The sequence below is a fragment of the Mesoplodon mirus genome (assembly GCF_964341445.2).
Source record: "Mesoplodon mirus genome assembly, chromosome: X".
NCBI lineage: Eukaryota > Metazoa > Chordata > Mammalia > Artiodactyla > Ziphiidae > Mesoplodon > Mesoplodon mirus.
The window spans coordinates 93,700,672-93,717,863 of NC_138981.1; the positions used below are offsets into that span (position 1 = coordinate 93,700,672).

Consider the following 17,192-nt stretch of genomic DNA (forward strand, 5'->3'; position numbering starts at 1 on the left):
CTTTAATCCATTTTGAGTTTAATTTTGTGTATGGTGTTAGGGAGTGTTCTAATTTCATTCTTTTACATGTAGCTATCCAGTTTTCCCAGCACCATTTATTGAAGAGGCTGTCTTTCCTCCATTGTATATTCTTGCCTCCTTTATCAAAGATAAGGTGACCATATGTGTGTAGGTTTATCTCTGGGCTTCCTATCCTGTTCCATTGATCTATATTTCTGTTTTTGTGCCAGTACCATACTGTTTTGATTACTGTAGTTTGTAGTATAGTCTGAAGTCAGGGAGCCTGATTCCTCCAGCTCTGTTTTTCTTTCTCAAGTTTGCTTTGGCTATTCAGGGTCTTTTCTGTTTCCATAAAGTTGTGAAATCTTTTGTTTTAGTTCTGTGAAAAATGCCATTGGTAGTTTGATAGGGATTGCATTGAATCTGTAGATTGCTTTGTGTAGTATAGTCATTTTCACAAGGTTGATTCTTCCAATCCAAAACCATGGTATATCTCTCCATCTGTTGGTATCATCTTTAATTTCTTTCATCAGTGTCTTATAGTTTTCTGCATACAGGTCTTTTGTCTCCCTAGGTAGGTTTATTCCTAGTTATTTTATCTTTTTGTTGCAATGGTAAAGGGAGTGTTTCCTTAATTTCTCTTTCAGGTTTTTCATCATTAGTGTATAGGAATGCAAGAGATTTCTCTGCATTAATTTTGTATCCTGCTACTTTGCTAAATTCATTAATTAGCTCTAGTAGTTTTATGGTAGGATCTTTAGGATTCTGAATGTATAGTACCATGTCCTGTGCAAACAGTGACACTTTTACTTTTTCTTCTCTAATTTGTATTCCTTTTATTTCTTTTACTTCTCTGATTGCTGTGGCTAAAACTTCCAAAACTATGCTGAATAATAGTGGTGAGAGCAGGCAACCTTGTCTTGTTCCTAATCTTAGTGGAAATGGTTTCAGTTTTTCACCATTGAGAATGATGTTGGCTGTGGGTTTGTCATATATGGCCTTTATTATGTTGAGGTAAGTTCCTTCTATGCCTACTTTCTGGATTTTTTTTATCATATGTGGGTGTTGATTTTATTGAAAGCTTTTTCTGCATCTATTGAGATGATCATATGGTTTTTCTCCTTCAGTTTGTTAATATGGTGTATCACATTGATTGATTTGCGTATATTGAAGAATCCTTGCTTTCCTAGGATAAACCCCACTTCTTCATGGTGTATGATCCTTTTAATGTGCTGTTGGCTTCTGTTTGCTAGTGTTTTGTTGAGGATTTTTGCCACTATGTTCATCAGTGATATTGGCCTGTAGTTTTCTTTTTTTGGGACATCTTTGGTTTTCGTATCAGGGTGATGGTGGCTTCATAGAATGAGTTTGGGTGTGTTCCTCCCTCTGCTATATTTTGGAAGAGTTTGAGAAGGATAGGTGTTAGTTCTTCTCTAAATGTTTGAAAGATTTCTCCTGTGAAGCCATCTGTTCCTGGGCTTTTGTTTGTTGGAAGATTTTTTTTTTTTTCTGTACACGGGCCTCTCACTGCTGTGGCCTCTCCCATTGCAGAACACAGGCTCTGGACCCAGAGGCCCAGCGGCCATGGCCCACGGGCCCAGCTGCTCCACGGCACGTGGGATCCCCTGGACCGGGGCATGAACCCACGTCCCCTGCATTGGCAGGCAGACTCCCAACCACTGCGCCACCAGGGAAGCCCCTGTTGGAAGATTTTTAATCACAGTTTCCATTTCAGTGCTTGTGATGGGTCTGTTTATATTTTCTACTTCTTCCTGGTTCAGTCTTGGAAGGTTGTGCTTTTCTAAGAATTTGTCCATTTCTTCCAGGTTGTCCATTTTATTGGCATAGAGTTGCTTGTAGTAATCTCTCATGATCCTTTGTATTTCTCCAGTTTCAGTTGTTACTTCTCCTTTTTAATTTCTAATTCTGTTGATTTGAGTCTTCTCCCTTTTTTTCTTGTGAGTCTGGCTAGTGGTTTATCAGTTTTGTTTATCTTCTCAAAGAACCAGCTTTTAGTTTTATTGATCTTTGCTATCGTTTCCTTCATTTCTTTTTCGTTTATTATCTGGTCTGATCTTTATGATTTCTTTCCTTTTGGTAACTTTTGGGGTTTTTTTGTTGTTGTTCTTCTTCATTCTCTAATTGCTTTAGGTATAAGGTTAGGTTGTTTATTTAGGATGTTTATTGTTTCTTGAGGTAAGACTGTATTGCTGTAAACTTCCCTCCTAGAACTGCTTTTGCTGCATCCTATAGGTTTTGGGTTATTGTATTTTCATTGTCATTTGTTTCTAGGTATTTTTTGATTTCCTCTTTATTTCTTCAGTTATCTCTTGGTTATTTAGTAGTGTATTGTGTAGCCTCCATGTGTTTGTATTTTTTACAGACTTTTTCCTGTAATTGATATCTAGTCTCATAGCGTTGTGGTTGGAAAAGGTACCTGATACGATTTCAATTTTCTTAAATTTACCAAGGGTTAATTTGTGACCCAGGATATGATCTATCCTGGAGAATGTTCCATGAGCACTTGAGGAGAAAGTGTATTCTGTTGTTTTTGGATGGAATGTCCTATAAATATCAATTAAGTCCATCTTGTTTAATGTATCATTTAAAGCTTGTGTTTCCTTATTTATTTTCATTTTGAATGATCTGTCCATTGGTGAAATTTGGGTGTTAGAGTCCCCTACTATTATAGATTCTTGCTGTTCATACTGAGATTTAGTAAATTTTGTTGAATAAGTGTTTCTTCATTTGCTATAGGTTTTTCAGACAACATCCAGAGATTTAAATTTTTGTTTTTTTTCTAGATTTCATCATTTGTTGTTGTTTCGTTAGGGAGTTGGTTCATAGAGTTCCTTAAGCTGTCATTTACAAGTGGCATGGCATTGACTTTTTGTTGTTGGTGGTGTTTGCAGTACGCAGGCCTCTCACTGTTGTGGCCTCTCCCGCTGTGGAGCACAGGTTCTGGATGTGCAGGCTCAGTGGCCATGGCTCACGGGCCCAGCCACTCCACAACATGTGGGATCTTCCCGGACCGGGGCACAAACCCGTGTCCCCTGCATCAGCAGGCAGACTCTCAACCACTGCGCCACCAGGGAAGCCCAGCATTGACATTTTAAATAATCCATGCTAGTTTTTTTATTAATGTACCATATTCCAAATTTGTCTGATTTATTTTTTCATGCTGTGTCATTTTATACTAAATTGCAATTAATATAATTGCTGATATATTTCCTTTAGTTGTATTGCCTTCTCTAAGATAGCATTTTCTTTCTCCTTCTCTTTCCTCTTCTTTTGGATTTGAGTATTGTCCTTCTCTAATAATTTGCAAAACCTTGCTTATCTTCTTTTAAGGTTTATCATAGAATTTAGAATTCCTAGGTTTTATGCTTATCTTACCAACGTCTAAAGTAATCAATGCCCATACTTGTTTTTTACAGTTACAAGGATTGAAGAATACTTTAACTTCATGCATCCTCTCCTGACTTACATTGTATTACCTTTTAGTACTGTGTTTTTGAACCCTGCACCTATTTTTATAATTGTGTTTTATAGTTAGTATTTATTTAAATTCAACCACAAATTTATTACTTTTTTTCTCTTAATTCCTTTTTGTGTTTTTTTTTTAATATTTATTTATTTATTTATTTGGCTGCACTGGGTCTTAGTTGTGACATGCAGGGTTTTCGTTGCCCTCTGTGGTATCTTTGTTGTGGCATGTGGGAACTTTTATTTGCAGCATGCAGAATCTTTTTAGTTGTGGCATGCACAATCTTTAGTTGCGGTATGTGGACTCTTAGTTGCAGCATGCGGGATCTAGTTCCCCATCCAGGGATCGAACCCGGGCCCCTGCATTGGGAGCACAGAGTCTTACCTACTGGACCATCAGGGAAGTCCCCCTTTTTGTATTTTAGACCTTCCACTTCATTTGTTTTTCCTTTCACATACAGGAGAAGATATTTGAAAGGTTTGAATTTCCTTTTGTGAAGTCCTGCTGGGGGCATACTTTCACAGTTTTTGTTTGTCTGAAAATATTTGTATTTTTATCTTATTCTTGAAAGATATTTTTACTGGTTAAAAAATATAGGTTGAAAGTTTTCTTTCAGCATATTAAAGATGTAATTTCATGGTCTTCTGTTTAATTTCTGAGAACTAATCTATAAATTAATTGTCACCCCTTTGAAGACAGTCTCTCTTGTCTTTCTTGATGCTTTTAAGGCCGTGGGGTTTTTTGTTTGTTTGTTTGTTTTTGTTTTGTTTTGGCTTGGTTTGGTTTATGTTCTGACATTACACTATTTTGCACCCAGTTTGGGGTTTGTTTTTTCTTCCACTGGATATGCTGGACTTTTAGAATTACAGATATTTTAAATTAGTTCTTAAAAACTTTCTAGCATTATCTCTAACTATTGCCTCTGCCCCATTCGCTCTTTCACCTCTTCTTCTATAACTCAAATTACCTGTTTGCTATACTACGTCACTCTTCCTTCCATGTCTCTTAACTATTCTTTTAGATTTCCCATGTGTTTCATCTCCATGTTACATTATAAAGAATTTCTTTTTACTTTACTAAGTGTTTTAACTGTCTTCAGCTGCATCTAGTCTGCTGTGAAGCTCATCCATTGAATTTTAAATTTCATAGCTTTTACTTGTAGAATTCATATTTCAATTCAGCTAGGTTACTTTTTTCTTCTTTTTCTTTTGTTTTCTTTTTTTTTTTTTTTTACCATTTCCTGGTCCCTTTATTTTCTTCAAGTTAAAAACCTTTCATCATTGTAAAAATAGTCATTATATATTTTGTGTCTAATTCTAATATTAGAATCTTTGCTGAGTAGTTTCTGCTGTGAGATGTTTCTCCTGATTTTGCTTATGGTATTTTGTTTCCTTGTATGCTTAGTGATTTTTGAATGGGATAGCTTATTTTCCTTTCAAAGAGGATTTTTTGGAATTCTTTGAAGCTTAATATGAAGGTATGCTCTTCTACATAGGATTTATATGTATTTCTGCCTAGCCTCTGGGAGGTCAAGGCAGTTTGAGTCCACTCTGAACAAATTTACAGTTTGAGGTTAGTGGACCACCCAGCTAAATGCTGATTTGCACTGCAAATCTGTATGAGGGCCAGCTTGTGGTTACAGCTTCTCAAGGATCTTTTCCCCTTGTACTTCTCTGCTGAGACCTAAGATATCTTTTTCTTGAAATTCCCTGAGGTTATTTTGTATGTGACTCCCTTACACTGTAAAACAAGAATCTCAAATTCTCCAAGTTTTGTAAATACCATCGGGTAAAAAGTAGTTTCAGTGGTCAGCTTACAAGGGTTTTCCCCCCTAGATTTTAGCCTGATAAATTCTATTGTGCCTCTCTTTGAGGTTTTTAAGATATTTTTACATTTTTTTCAAGCATAAAATGTTTTTTTTTTAAGTAGGCATATCAGTCTGGATACCTAAATCCATTATTAGGTTATCATTTCCCTGTGCTGTTATTTTGTAGTATATATCTTAGAACACATGAATCAGAATCACCTAGAGATGCTTATTAAAATTTCAGATTCTGATAGCCAACCTGAAGCTTACTGAAACAAAATCTTTAGGATGGGGGTTGTAGTATCTGAATTTTTGTGAGGTTCTCTAAGTGATCCTAATTCATACAGAAGTTTGCTTTTATCTGTACTTTTAGTCCTATATATAGTATTTTTTATTGTAGGAGCCTGATATCTAACTTTATTGTTTTCTGTACTTGTCCTGGTATCATGTTGAACAATACAATATTTTCATATCTATTTCATATGCCAACTTATATTTATAGTAGGTGTGTGTGTGTGTGTGTTTATGTCGATTTGTTTCTGGCCACTGTATTTTGGTTTATTGAACTGCCTATTCATTGAGCAATACCATACTGTTTTTTTTTTTGTTTTTGTTTTTGTTTTTGTTTTTTTGCGGTACACGGGCCTCTCACTGTTGTGGCCTCTCCTGTTGTGGAGCACAGGCTCCAGATGCACAGGCTCAGCTCACGGGCCCAGCCACTCCGCGGCATGTGGGATCTTCCTGGACCGGGGCATGAACCCATGTCCCCCACATTGGCAGGCAGACTCTCAACCACTGAGCCACCAGGGAAGCCCCCATACTGTTTTAATTATTGTATCTTCATGATGTGTTTTACTACATGATAATAAAAATTTTTTCATACTTTTTATTATTTTCTCCCCCACTAAAAAGTATACAACATTACTATAGTTGCACCTGTTTTCTTGCTTCAACAGTGTTCAGTGACTTTGTAGAATTAAATAAGTTTTTCCAGCTTTTGAAACTGTTTTTCCACAGTTTTTGAAGGTTATTTTTGGACATATCTCCTACTGTACTTTTTCCATATGTACTTAAGAAGTCCTTTAGACTGAGGTACTTAATGTTTGTTTTGCCTGACTCTTTGTTCACAAAAAAATTGTATTTTAATTTTATTGCTTAGCATGGTCATTTTTTCCTCTAGATATATTTCTGCCCATTTTTAGAAATTGAAGTGGAGTTATTTATGTTCTCTACAGAGCCGTTATGAATACTCCCAAGTTCAAGGGAACTCTCTTAATTTTGATAACAATTATTGATTATAAAACTCGTTTTCACTTGGGAAATCCCACTGAATCACAGCCTATAAAAGCTGGATGCTACCTGAGATATCATATTGTCTATCTCTATAATTTTACCAAAGAGAAAACTGAGCGCTAGGGTATAGGAATGGCTTATCCATAGTCATCTAATGAATCAATTCCTGAGGTAAAATCAGGATGTATTTCTTGTAGCTTAGAGCTCTTTCTGTTACCATTGTCTGCTATATCATTATTCCATTGTATTTAAGTTTTATTTTCATTTGTTTGGTGGGCCTAGTTTGTTTGTGTGTTTTTTGCTAGATTGGAAGTTCCTTAAAGGCAGCACACATTTTTTGGTATAACTTATAGCCCTAATATTGTGCTTGGTGCTTATTAATCACCTAATCAGTATTAATAGATGTTGGTAAAAAACAAATTGTTCCATTAAACAGATGTCAACTTGGGGCTGTTTCCTTGTGGGCATCATGGTTATAACTGTATGGAAAATGGCATCTAGTGGTTGGTTTGTGTATCATAGTTGCCTTTTTTTTTTCTTGAACTTAGTACCGGAGCCATTATTGTAACCTAGGTGGAATAAATAAAATATAAATTAAATTTTCAAGTTGAATTCAAACAAATTTTTCTGTAGATACCAAATGTTTTACATAGTGAGCTCTCTAAAGTATAACTACATGTTAAGTAATAAAGAAGTGCAAATAGATGAAATTACTAATTTTTAGAAAAACTTTGTGTAAAATCACTTCAAAAATGACATGTATGAGTAAAGTTTTATTGTTTGTTTGTAAATTATATTAGGAGTTGGAGGATATTGTTGGATACTGAAAAGTCAGAAATACATTTATAAAGACAGGTTACATAGTATCTTCTCCATATTGATCAATCCTATTAGGCTGTTGCTTTGCATTATTTTCAGGAATTTAATTTGTATTTTAAAAAGGTGGAACTCCTTTTAAAACTTTTTTTAATTTTTTTAATTGTAATACAGTTGATTTACAATATTATATAAGTTTCAGATGTACAACCTAGTGATTCACAATTTTTAAAGATTTTACTCCATTTATAGTTATTATAAAATATCGGCTATATTCCCTCTGCTGTACATTATATCCTTGTAGCTTAGTTATTTTATGTTTAGTAGCTTGTGCCTCTTAATCCCCTATCTCTATCGTGCCCCTCACCTCTTCTCTCTCGCCACTGGTAGCTACTAATTTGTTTTCTGTATCTGTGAGTCTGTTTCTTTTTTTGTTATATTCACTAGTTTGTGTTACTTTTTAGGTTCCACATACAAGTGGTAACATATAGTACAATATATATATAACATATAGTACTATATATATATTATAAGTAAGATACAGATAATATACAATACTTACATTAAAAAACTCTTAATGAAAGATGAAAATGGAATGTTACACCACCTTTTACTTACAAAACCAAAACACTATGCAAATATATTTATGTATAAAATGCAGACATACACTTCAAAGTCAATTTTAATTGTTCTTAGATGTACAGTCATTTTATATTATTGCTGTCCTTTACTCCTCCATTAATGCATGTAATTGAGTGTTGATAACATGCACAATCTAATTCCATGAATATGACCATTCTCATGAATCAGTATCTTCTAAAATTTGTAAGTTTTACTTTGGAATCTAGAATTCATGTTTGTACAAAACACTATTATATACCTTAAATTAACCTCTGTTCCTGGTACACTGTAATGTAATTTTTGTGTATGGGATTATCCTTCCCATTAGAGAGCAATGATGTACCGTCTTTGTATCTCTATGTGCAACTAACATAGCCAAATTGCTGGCACATAACAGGTGATCAATAAGTATTTGTTGAATTAGTTATGTATGTTGGAATGAGTCTTGCCTTATTCATTTTTAGCACATAACAGGTTTTCTGGCCTCTAGTAATACTCACTTCATATTTGATGAGTAAGTCTTAAGAGTCTGTTTAGAGCTTCCAGGTTGGTAAAGCAGAATGCCTCCATGTGCCACCATGCTGGGCTCCAAACTCCAAGAAGACTGAAGTTTATTTGTTCTCGACCTCACCCTATGAATCTCTTCATCTGGCTGTTGGTTCCTGTGCTTTAATATCCTCAGTAATAAACCACTCATCTGCTTTCCAAGACTCATCATAATGGGCTACACAAGAGAATGGGAAAGGAATTTTCTACATCTCCAAGCAAAGATGTGAAGAAGCCAGAAGTTGTCTTGGTCATATGGGAGGATTGATCTTGCCGTAGGCTGCTGTCTGTGCCATAGTTGGAATCTGAAGCTTGAACTTTCTGAGGAGAGCATCTGAGCTATAGAGTTCCTCTCATCCATGTGGCTGAGAGGGTCTTAGTGCTCTGGCCGGGCATCAGGCCTGAGCCTCCGAGGTGGGAGGGCCGAGTCCAGGACATTAGACCACTAGAGACCTCCAGCCCCCACATGATATCAATTGGCAAGAGCTCTCCCAGAGATCCTCATCTCAATGCTAAGACCAGCTCCACTCAACAACGAGCAGGCTACAGTGCTGGACACCGCATGCAAAACAACTAGCAAGACAGGAAAACAACCCCACCAATTAGCATAGAGGCTGCCTAAAATCATACTAAGTTCACAGACACCCCAAACACACTACTGGCTGGGGTCCTGACCACCAGAAAGACAAGACCAGCCTCATCCACCAGAGCACAGGCAGCAGTCCCCTCCACCAGGAAGCCTACACAACCCACTGAACCAACCTCACCAACTGGGGCAGACACCAAATACCATGGGAACTACGAACCTGCATCCTGCAAAAAGGAGACCCCAAACAAAGTAAGTTAAGCAAAATGAGAAGACAGAGAAATACTCAGCAGATGAAGGAGCAAGGTAAAAACCCACCAGACCAAACAAATGAAGAGGAAATAGGCAGTCTACCTGAAAAAGAATTCAGAGTAATGATAGTAAAGATGATCCAAAATCTTGGAAATGGAATGGAGAAAATACAAGAAACATTTAACAAGGACCTAGAAGAACTAAAGAGCAAACCAACAATGATGAACAACACAAAAAATGAAATTAAAAATTTTCTAGAAGGAAACAATAGCAGAATAACTGAGGCAGAAGAACGGAGAAGTGACCTGGAAGATAAATAGTGGAAATAACTACTGCAGAGCAGAATTTTAAAAAAAGAATGAAAAGAATTGAGGATGGTCTCAGGGACCTCTGGGACAACATTAAATGCACCAACACTTGAATTATAGGGGTCCCAGAAGAAGAAGAGAAGAAGAAAGGGACTGAGAAAATATTTGAAGAGATTATAGTTGAGAACTTCCCTAACATGGGAAAGGAAATAGACAAGCCCAGGAAGCGCAGAGAGTCCCATACAGGATAAATCCAAGGAGAAACATACCAAGACACATATTAATCAAACTATCAAAAATTAAATACAAACAAAAAATATTAAAAGCTGCAAGGGAAAAACAACAAATAACATACAAGTAATCACCATAAGATTAACATTTGAGCTTTCAGCAGAAAGTGTACAAGCCAGAAGGGAGTGGCAGAACATATTTAAAGTGATGAAGGAGAAAAACCTACAACCAAGATTACTTTACCCAGCAAGGATCTCATTCAGATTTGATGGAGAAATTAAAACCTTTACAGACAGGCAAAAGCTGAGAGAGTTCAGCACCACCAAACCAGCTTTACAACAAATGCTAAAGGATCTTCTCTAGGCCAGAAGCACAAGAAGTAGAAAAGATCTACAAAAACAAACCCAAAACAATTAAGAAAATGGTAATAGGAACATACATATTGCTAATTACCTTAAATGTAAACGGATTAAATGCTCCAACCAAAAGACATAGACTGGCTGAATAGATACAAAAACAAGACCCGTATATACGCTGTCTACAAGAGACCCACTTCAGACCTAGGGACACATACAGACTGAAAGTGAGGGAATGGAAAAAGATATTCCATGCAAGTGGAAATCAAAAGAAAGCTGGAGTAGTAATTCTCACATCAGACAAAATAGACTTTAAAATAAAGAATGTTACAAGAGACAAGGAAGAACACTACATAATGATCAAGGGATCAATCCAAGAAGAAGATATAACAGTTGTAAATATTTATGCACTCAATATAGGAGCACCTCAATACATAAGGCAAACACTAACAGCCATAAAAGGGGAAATTGACAGTAACACAATAATCGTAAGGGACTTTAACACTCCACTTTCACCAGTGGACAGATCAATCAAAATGAAAACAAATAAGGAAACACAAGCTTTAAATGATACATTAAAAAAGATGGACTTAATTGATATTTATAGAACATGCCATCAAAAAATAACAGAATAAAAAAAATAACAGAATATACTTTTTTCTCAAGTGCACATGTAACATTCTCCAGGATGGAGCATATCTTGGGTCACAAATCAAGCTTTGGTAAATTTAGAGAAAATTGAAATCGTATCAAGTATCTTTTCCGACCACAACACTATGAGACTATATATCAATTACAGGAAAAAAACTATAAAAAATACAAACACATGGAGGCTAAACAATATGCTACTAAATAACCAAGAGATCACTGAAGAAATCAAAGAGGAAATCAAAAAATACCTAGAAACAAATGACAGTGAAAACATGACGGCTCAAAACCTATGGGATGCAGCAAAAGCAGTTCTAAGAGGGAAGTTTATAGAAATACAATCCTACCTCAAGAAACAAGAAAAATCATAAATAAGCATACTAACTTACACCTAAAGCAATTAGAGATAGAAGAACAAAAGAACTCCAAAGTTAGCAGAAGGAAAGAAATCATGAAGATCAGATCAGAAATAAATGAAAAGGAAATGAAGGAAACAATAGCAAAGATCAGTGAAACTAAAAGCTGGTACTTTAAGAAGATAAACAAAATGGATAAATCATTAGCCAGGCTCATCAAGGAAAAAAGAGAGAAGACTCAATCAATAGAATTAGAAATGAAAAAGGAGAAGTAACAACTGAAACTGCAGAAATACAAAGGATCATGAGAGATTACTACAAGCAATATATGCCAATAAAATGGACAACCTGAAAGAAATGGACAAATTTTTAGAAAAGCACAACTTCTGGGACTGAACCAGGAAGAAGTAGAAAATATAAACTGACCAATCACAAGCACTGAAATTGAGACTGTGATTAAAAATCTGCCAACAAACCAAAACCTAGGACCAGATGGCTTCACAGGCAAATTCTGTCAAACATTTATAGAAGAGCTAACACCTATCCTTCTGAAACTCTTCCAAAATATAGCAGAGGGAGGAACACTCCCAAACTCACTGTACGAGGCCACCATCACCCGGACACCAAAACCAGACAGAGTTGTCATAGAAAAAGAAAACTACAGGCCAATACACTGATGAACATAGGTGTAAAAATCCTCAACAAAATACTAGCAAACAGAATCCAGAAGCACATTAAAAATATCATCCACCATGATAAAGTGGGGTTTATCCCAGGAATGCAAGGATTCTTCAATATACAGCAATCAATCAATGTGATACACCATATTAACAAATTGAAGGAGAAAAACCATATGATCATCTCAATAGATGCAGAAAAATCTTTTGACCAAATTCAACACCCATTTATGATAAAAACTCTCCAGAAAGTAGGCATAGAGAGAACTTACCTCAACATAATAAAGGGCATATATCACAAACCCATAGCCAACAGCATTCTCAATGGTGAAAAACTGAAACCATTTCCACTAAGATCAGGAACAAGACATGGTTGCCTACTCTCACCACTATTATTCAACATAGTTTTGAAAGTTTTAACCACAGCACTCTGAGCTGAAAAAGAAACAAAAGGAATCCAAACAGGAAAGGAGAAGTAAAACTGTCACTGTTTGAAGATGACATAATTCTATACATACAGAATCCTAAAGATGCTACCAGAAAACTACTAGAGCTGATCAATGAATTTGGTAAAGTTGCAGAATACAAAATAAATGCACAGAAATCTCTTTCATTCCTATACACTAATGATGAAAAATCTGAAAGAGAAACTAAGGAAACACTCCCATTTACCATTGCAAAAATAGAATAAAATACCTAGCAATAATCCTATCTAAATAGACAAAAGACTTTTATGCAGAAAACTATAAGACACTGATGAAAGAAATTAAAGATGATACAAACAGATGGAGAGATATACCATGTCCCTGGATTGGAAGATTCAACATTGTGAAAATGAATATACTACCCAAAGCAATCTACAGATTCAATGAAATCCCTATCAAACTACCAATGGCCTTTTTCACAGAACTCGAACAAAAAGTTTCACAATTTGTGTGGAAATGCAAAACACCCTGAATAGCCAAAGCAATCTTGAGAAAGAAAAATAGGACTAGAGGAATCAGGCTCCCTGACTTCAGACTATATACTACAAAGCTACAGTAATCAAGACAGTATGGTACTGGCACAAAAACAGAAATATAGATCAATGAAACAGGATAGAAAGCCCAGAGATAAACCCACGCACATATGGTCACCTTATCTTTGATAAAGGAGGCAAGATAATAAAACGGAGAAAAGATAGCCTCTTCAAAAAGTGGTGCTGGGAAAACTGGACAGCTACATGTAAAAGAATGAAATTAGAACACTCCCTAACACCATACACAAAACTAAACTGAAAATGGATTAAAGACCTAAATGTAAGGCCAGACACTATAAAACTCTTAGAGGAAAACATAGGCAGAACACTCTGTGACAGAAATCACAGCAAGATCCTTTTTGACCCACCTCCTAGAGTAATGGAAATAAAAACAAAAATGAACAAATGTGACCTAATGAAACTTAAAAACTTTTGCACAGCAAAGGAAACCATAAACAAGACGAAAAGACAACCCTCAGAATTGGAGAAAATGTTTGCAAACGAAACAACTGTCAAAGGATTAATCTCCAAATATATAAGCAGCTCATGCAGCTCATTATCAAAAAAACAACCCAATTAAAAATGGGCAGAAGACCTAAATAGACATTTCTCCAAAGAAGATATACAGATTGCCAACAAACACATGAAAGGATGCTCAACATCAGTAATCATTAGAGAAATTGAAATCAAAACTACAATGAGATATCATCTCACACGGTTCAGAATGGCCATCATCAAATATCTACAAACAATAAATGCTGGAGAGGGTGTGGAGAAAAGGGAACTGTCTTGCACTGTTGGTGGAAATGTGAATTGATACAGCCACCATGGAGAACAGTATGGAGGTTCCTTAAAAAACTAAAAATAGAACTTCCATACAACCCAGCAATCCCACTACTAGGCATATACCCTGAGAAAACCATAATTCAAAAAGTGTCATGTACCACCATGTTTATTCCAGCTCTGTTTACAATAGCCAGGGCATGGAAGCAACCTAAGTGCCCATCGACAGATGAATGGATAAAGAAGGTGTGGCACATATATACCATGGAATATTTCTCAGCCAGAAAAAGAAACAAAACTGAGTTATTTGTAGTGAGGTGGATGGACCTAGAGACTGTCATACAGAGTGAAGTAAGTCAGAAAGAGAAAAGCAAATACCATATGCTAACACATATATATGGAATCTAAAAAAAAAAAAATGGTTCTGAAGATCCTAGGGGTAGGACAGAAATAAAGACGCAGACATAGAGAATGGACTTGAGGGCATGGGGAGGGTGAAGGGTAAGCTGGGCTGAAGTGAGAGAGTGGCATGGACATATATACACCACCAAATGTAAAATAGATAGCTGGTGGGAAACAGCCGCATGGCACAGGGATATCAGCTCGGTGCTTTGTGTCCACCTAGAGGGGTGAGATAGGGAGGGTGGAAGGGAGTTGCAAGAGGGAGGAGATATGGGGATATAGGTATATGTATAGCTGATTCACTTTGTTATAAAGCAGAAACTAACACACCATTGTAAATCAATTATACTCCAATAAAGATGTTTAAAAAATAAAAATAAGTCTATTTAACTCTTAATGTAGTTGGCATATAGTACTAAAAGCAGAGTATATAACCTAATCACCTATGTATAATAAATAGTGGCTATATAACAGTTTCAATTAGAAATGTCAAGTTCACATCTTTTATTGGAACAGTCTTTTGCAATGTGAATGAGAGATTTCCCCCAACATCAAGCCACTGTAGTTTGCTGTTATAATCAGGAAAAGGAGTTTCAGTATGAGGGTGACTTCGAGTTGCAGCTGAGTGGGTTAGGATTTCTAACCAGAAGGACAAGGTTAGTAGTTTGTTAAGGACTGAGGAAGGTACTCTTATAGTGATTGGAGTAAAGAACAGCGTGGAATGTTGGGAAGGAGGCTAAGGTACATTTTAATTCATAGTCTCCCATGGCTGAACATTGATAAACATTATTTGGTATTTACATCACATAAAAATTTCTCTTATTTGATGAGAAGCATAACCCCTTATTGTACATAAATGCTGAGCTATCTACATATGTTAAACTAATTACTATTTGTTTTTCTAAGCAGTTCAGCTTCATGCCAGAGTAAAGGATAGTTCTGGATGGCAGACAACATCTATTGTCTTCTTGTCCTACAGGTTCTTATTTTGGAGGAGTATATTTTTCTGGCTCTAGTACCTCAATTCCTCATATGAGTGAATGAAGTTGTTACGAGTGGCTATTTAGGACACCTAGGCTGTGGGAACAACTTTTGTGGTAAAGCTTGGAGCTATTAGAGACTGAGCTACTAGTGATGAAATAGTGGAAGCAAAGAAAAGAAAGGTGGTAAAAGACAGTATGTATTTCATGCTCATGAATGCAGAAGAGCAAGGGACTTTAAGTGGCAGGCATCTTTGGCTAGTTGCCAAGGTCTTTGCTAATATAGATTGAGAGGTAATTTCTTACAAGTGATGTTAGGAGAGAAAATGAGTTCCTTCGAGCTGAAAATCATATTACAGGGAAGTTGTATGGATTTCTTTTTCATTTTTAAAAAGACATTTTTCACTTTAAAATTATAAGTATTTGCTCATTTTGAAAAGTTCAAACAGAAATATATACAATAAAAGATGAAAGATTCCCCAGAGGTAGCCATTGTTTGCAATTTTGTATATATCCTTTCAGATGTTTTTCTGGTAGTTGTTTTACAAGTTTGGATTGTTGAATTCATTTGAGCTATAAGTCAGAGTCTGTTTTTCAGGTTCATATTTAACGATTTTCCTCCCTTTTTCTCTTCCTTATAGGCTTGCTATGGGTGTTCTCCAGGATCAAAGTGTGACTGTAGTGGTATAAAAGGAGAAAAGGTAAGATATGAGATGAGCCTTAAAAAACCAATAAAATCGTGATTTTAATATTTTTTTAAAAAAAACAGGGCTTGTACCTCAGCATCTAATTAGATAAAATGAATTTTACTGTACTGCTTATTTTAGATTGCTTTAAGGATTAGACTATATCTCAGAGATCAGCAAACACTTTCTGTAAAAATCCATATGGTAAATAATTTAGCCTTTGTGAGGCTCATAAGGTCTCTGTCACATATTTTTCTCCTTTTTTAAAAGTAGCCCTTTAATAGTGTAAAAAATTGTTGGCTCTTGTACTATACAAAACAGGGATCTGACTGAATTTGGCCTGAGAGCTGTAGTCTGCCAACCTCTGATGAATCTTTTTGCAGTCAATGACTTAGTAGGCAAAATAATGCAAAACTCTTAAGGAACCAAACATTTATCAGGCGACTAATCTGTGCTAGTTACCATACAATTTCATGTGTTTCATGTATTTTTATCTAATCCATTTAAGTTAACGATTGGTCTATCTCTGTTTTCATCTCACTTTTCCCACAGCAGCATCCCTATTATATAGATATGATGATTACAAAGTAAGTATTGGTGATGATTAAATAGCATAAACCTAGCCACTATGAATCAGTGACTGACATTGAAAACAGAAGATTAAAAAGGGATAGTGAATTGTGGCCAAAATGGAATTGTACTAGGAGGAAGGTGATCGTATCCTAGTCTTCACTCTTTGGGGCTCAGTGAATATTTTTGAATGAATTATTGAATATTACTAATGATATATGAAAAAGTTTGGGATAATATCTCAAGAGCATATTCCATTCAGGCATATAGAAGTTACACTAGCATACTAAAGATGTTTAAAAGTCCTGGAGTAAAGAAACCTATTTGTTTGTTTTGCAGTGCTGTATTTCCAAGCTCTATTTAACAATTTAACCCACTTTCCTTCCTTCTAACGAAACACCTATTAATAATAATTGAAGAGTGTTATACAGAACGCTTATTTGAATAACATTAGCTTGAGGGGAATAGTTTTATAGTAAAGCTGCTTTCTGTAGCAGTAAAAAGACCAAGAGGGATTCATTTCTGATATTAGCGGAATGACTTTTATCAGATTAACTCTCCTTAAGATAAGAAGTAAACACTCTGGACAAAATATAACAACTATTTAATAGTACAGGAGAGTGGCCAAAGTAGGAAAAAAGTAGAGAGGAGGAGTCTTTTAAAGAAGGGAAGTACAGTGGGCAAGTTTGCACTTATGTGCCTTTTCTCCTGGGTGGGCACTTCAGTCTGCAGGGCAAAGGATGGCAAGAACCCAGACAGAAAAACAAAG

The 17,192-nt window shown here is 35.8% G+C and overlaps 1 protein-coding gene across 1 annotated transcript in view; it reads left to right on the plus strand.

Moving 5' to 3' along the window:
- Positions 1-17,192, plus strand: part of COL4A5 (collagen type IV alpha 5 chain) — a gene marked incomplete at its 3' end in the record, with an annotated part of 264,450 nt that overhangs the window by 111,307 nt on the left and 135,951 nt on the right. The window contains exon 2 of the mRNA XM_082610613.1: positions 15,809-15,868. Coding sequence (XP_082466739.1) covers positions 15,809-15,868 — 60 coding nt within the window. The remainder of the gene's footprint in view (positions 1-15,808; positions 15,869-17,192) is intronic.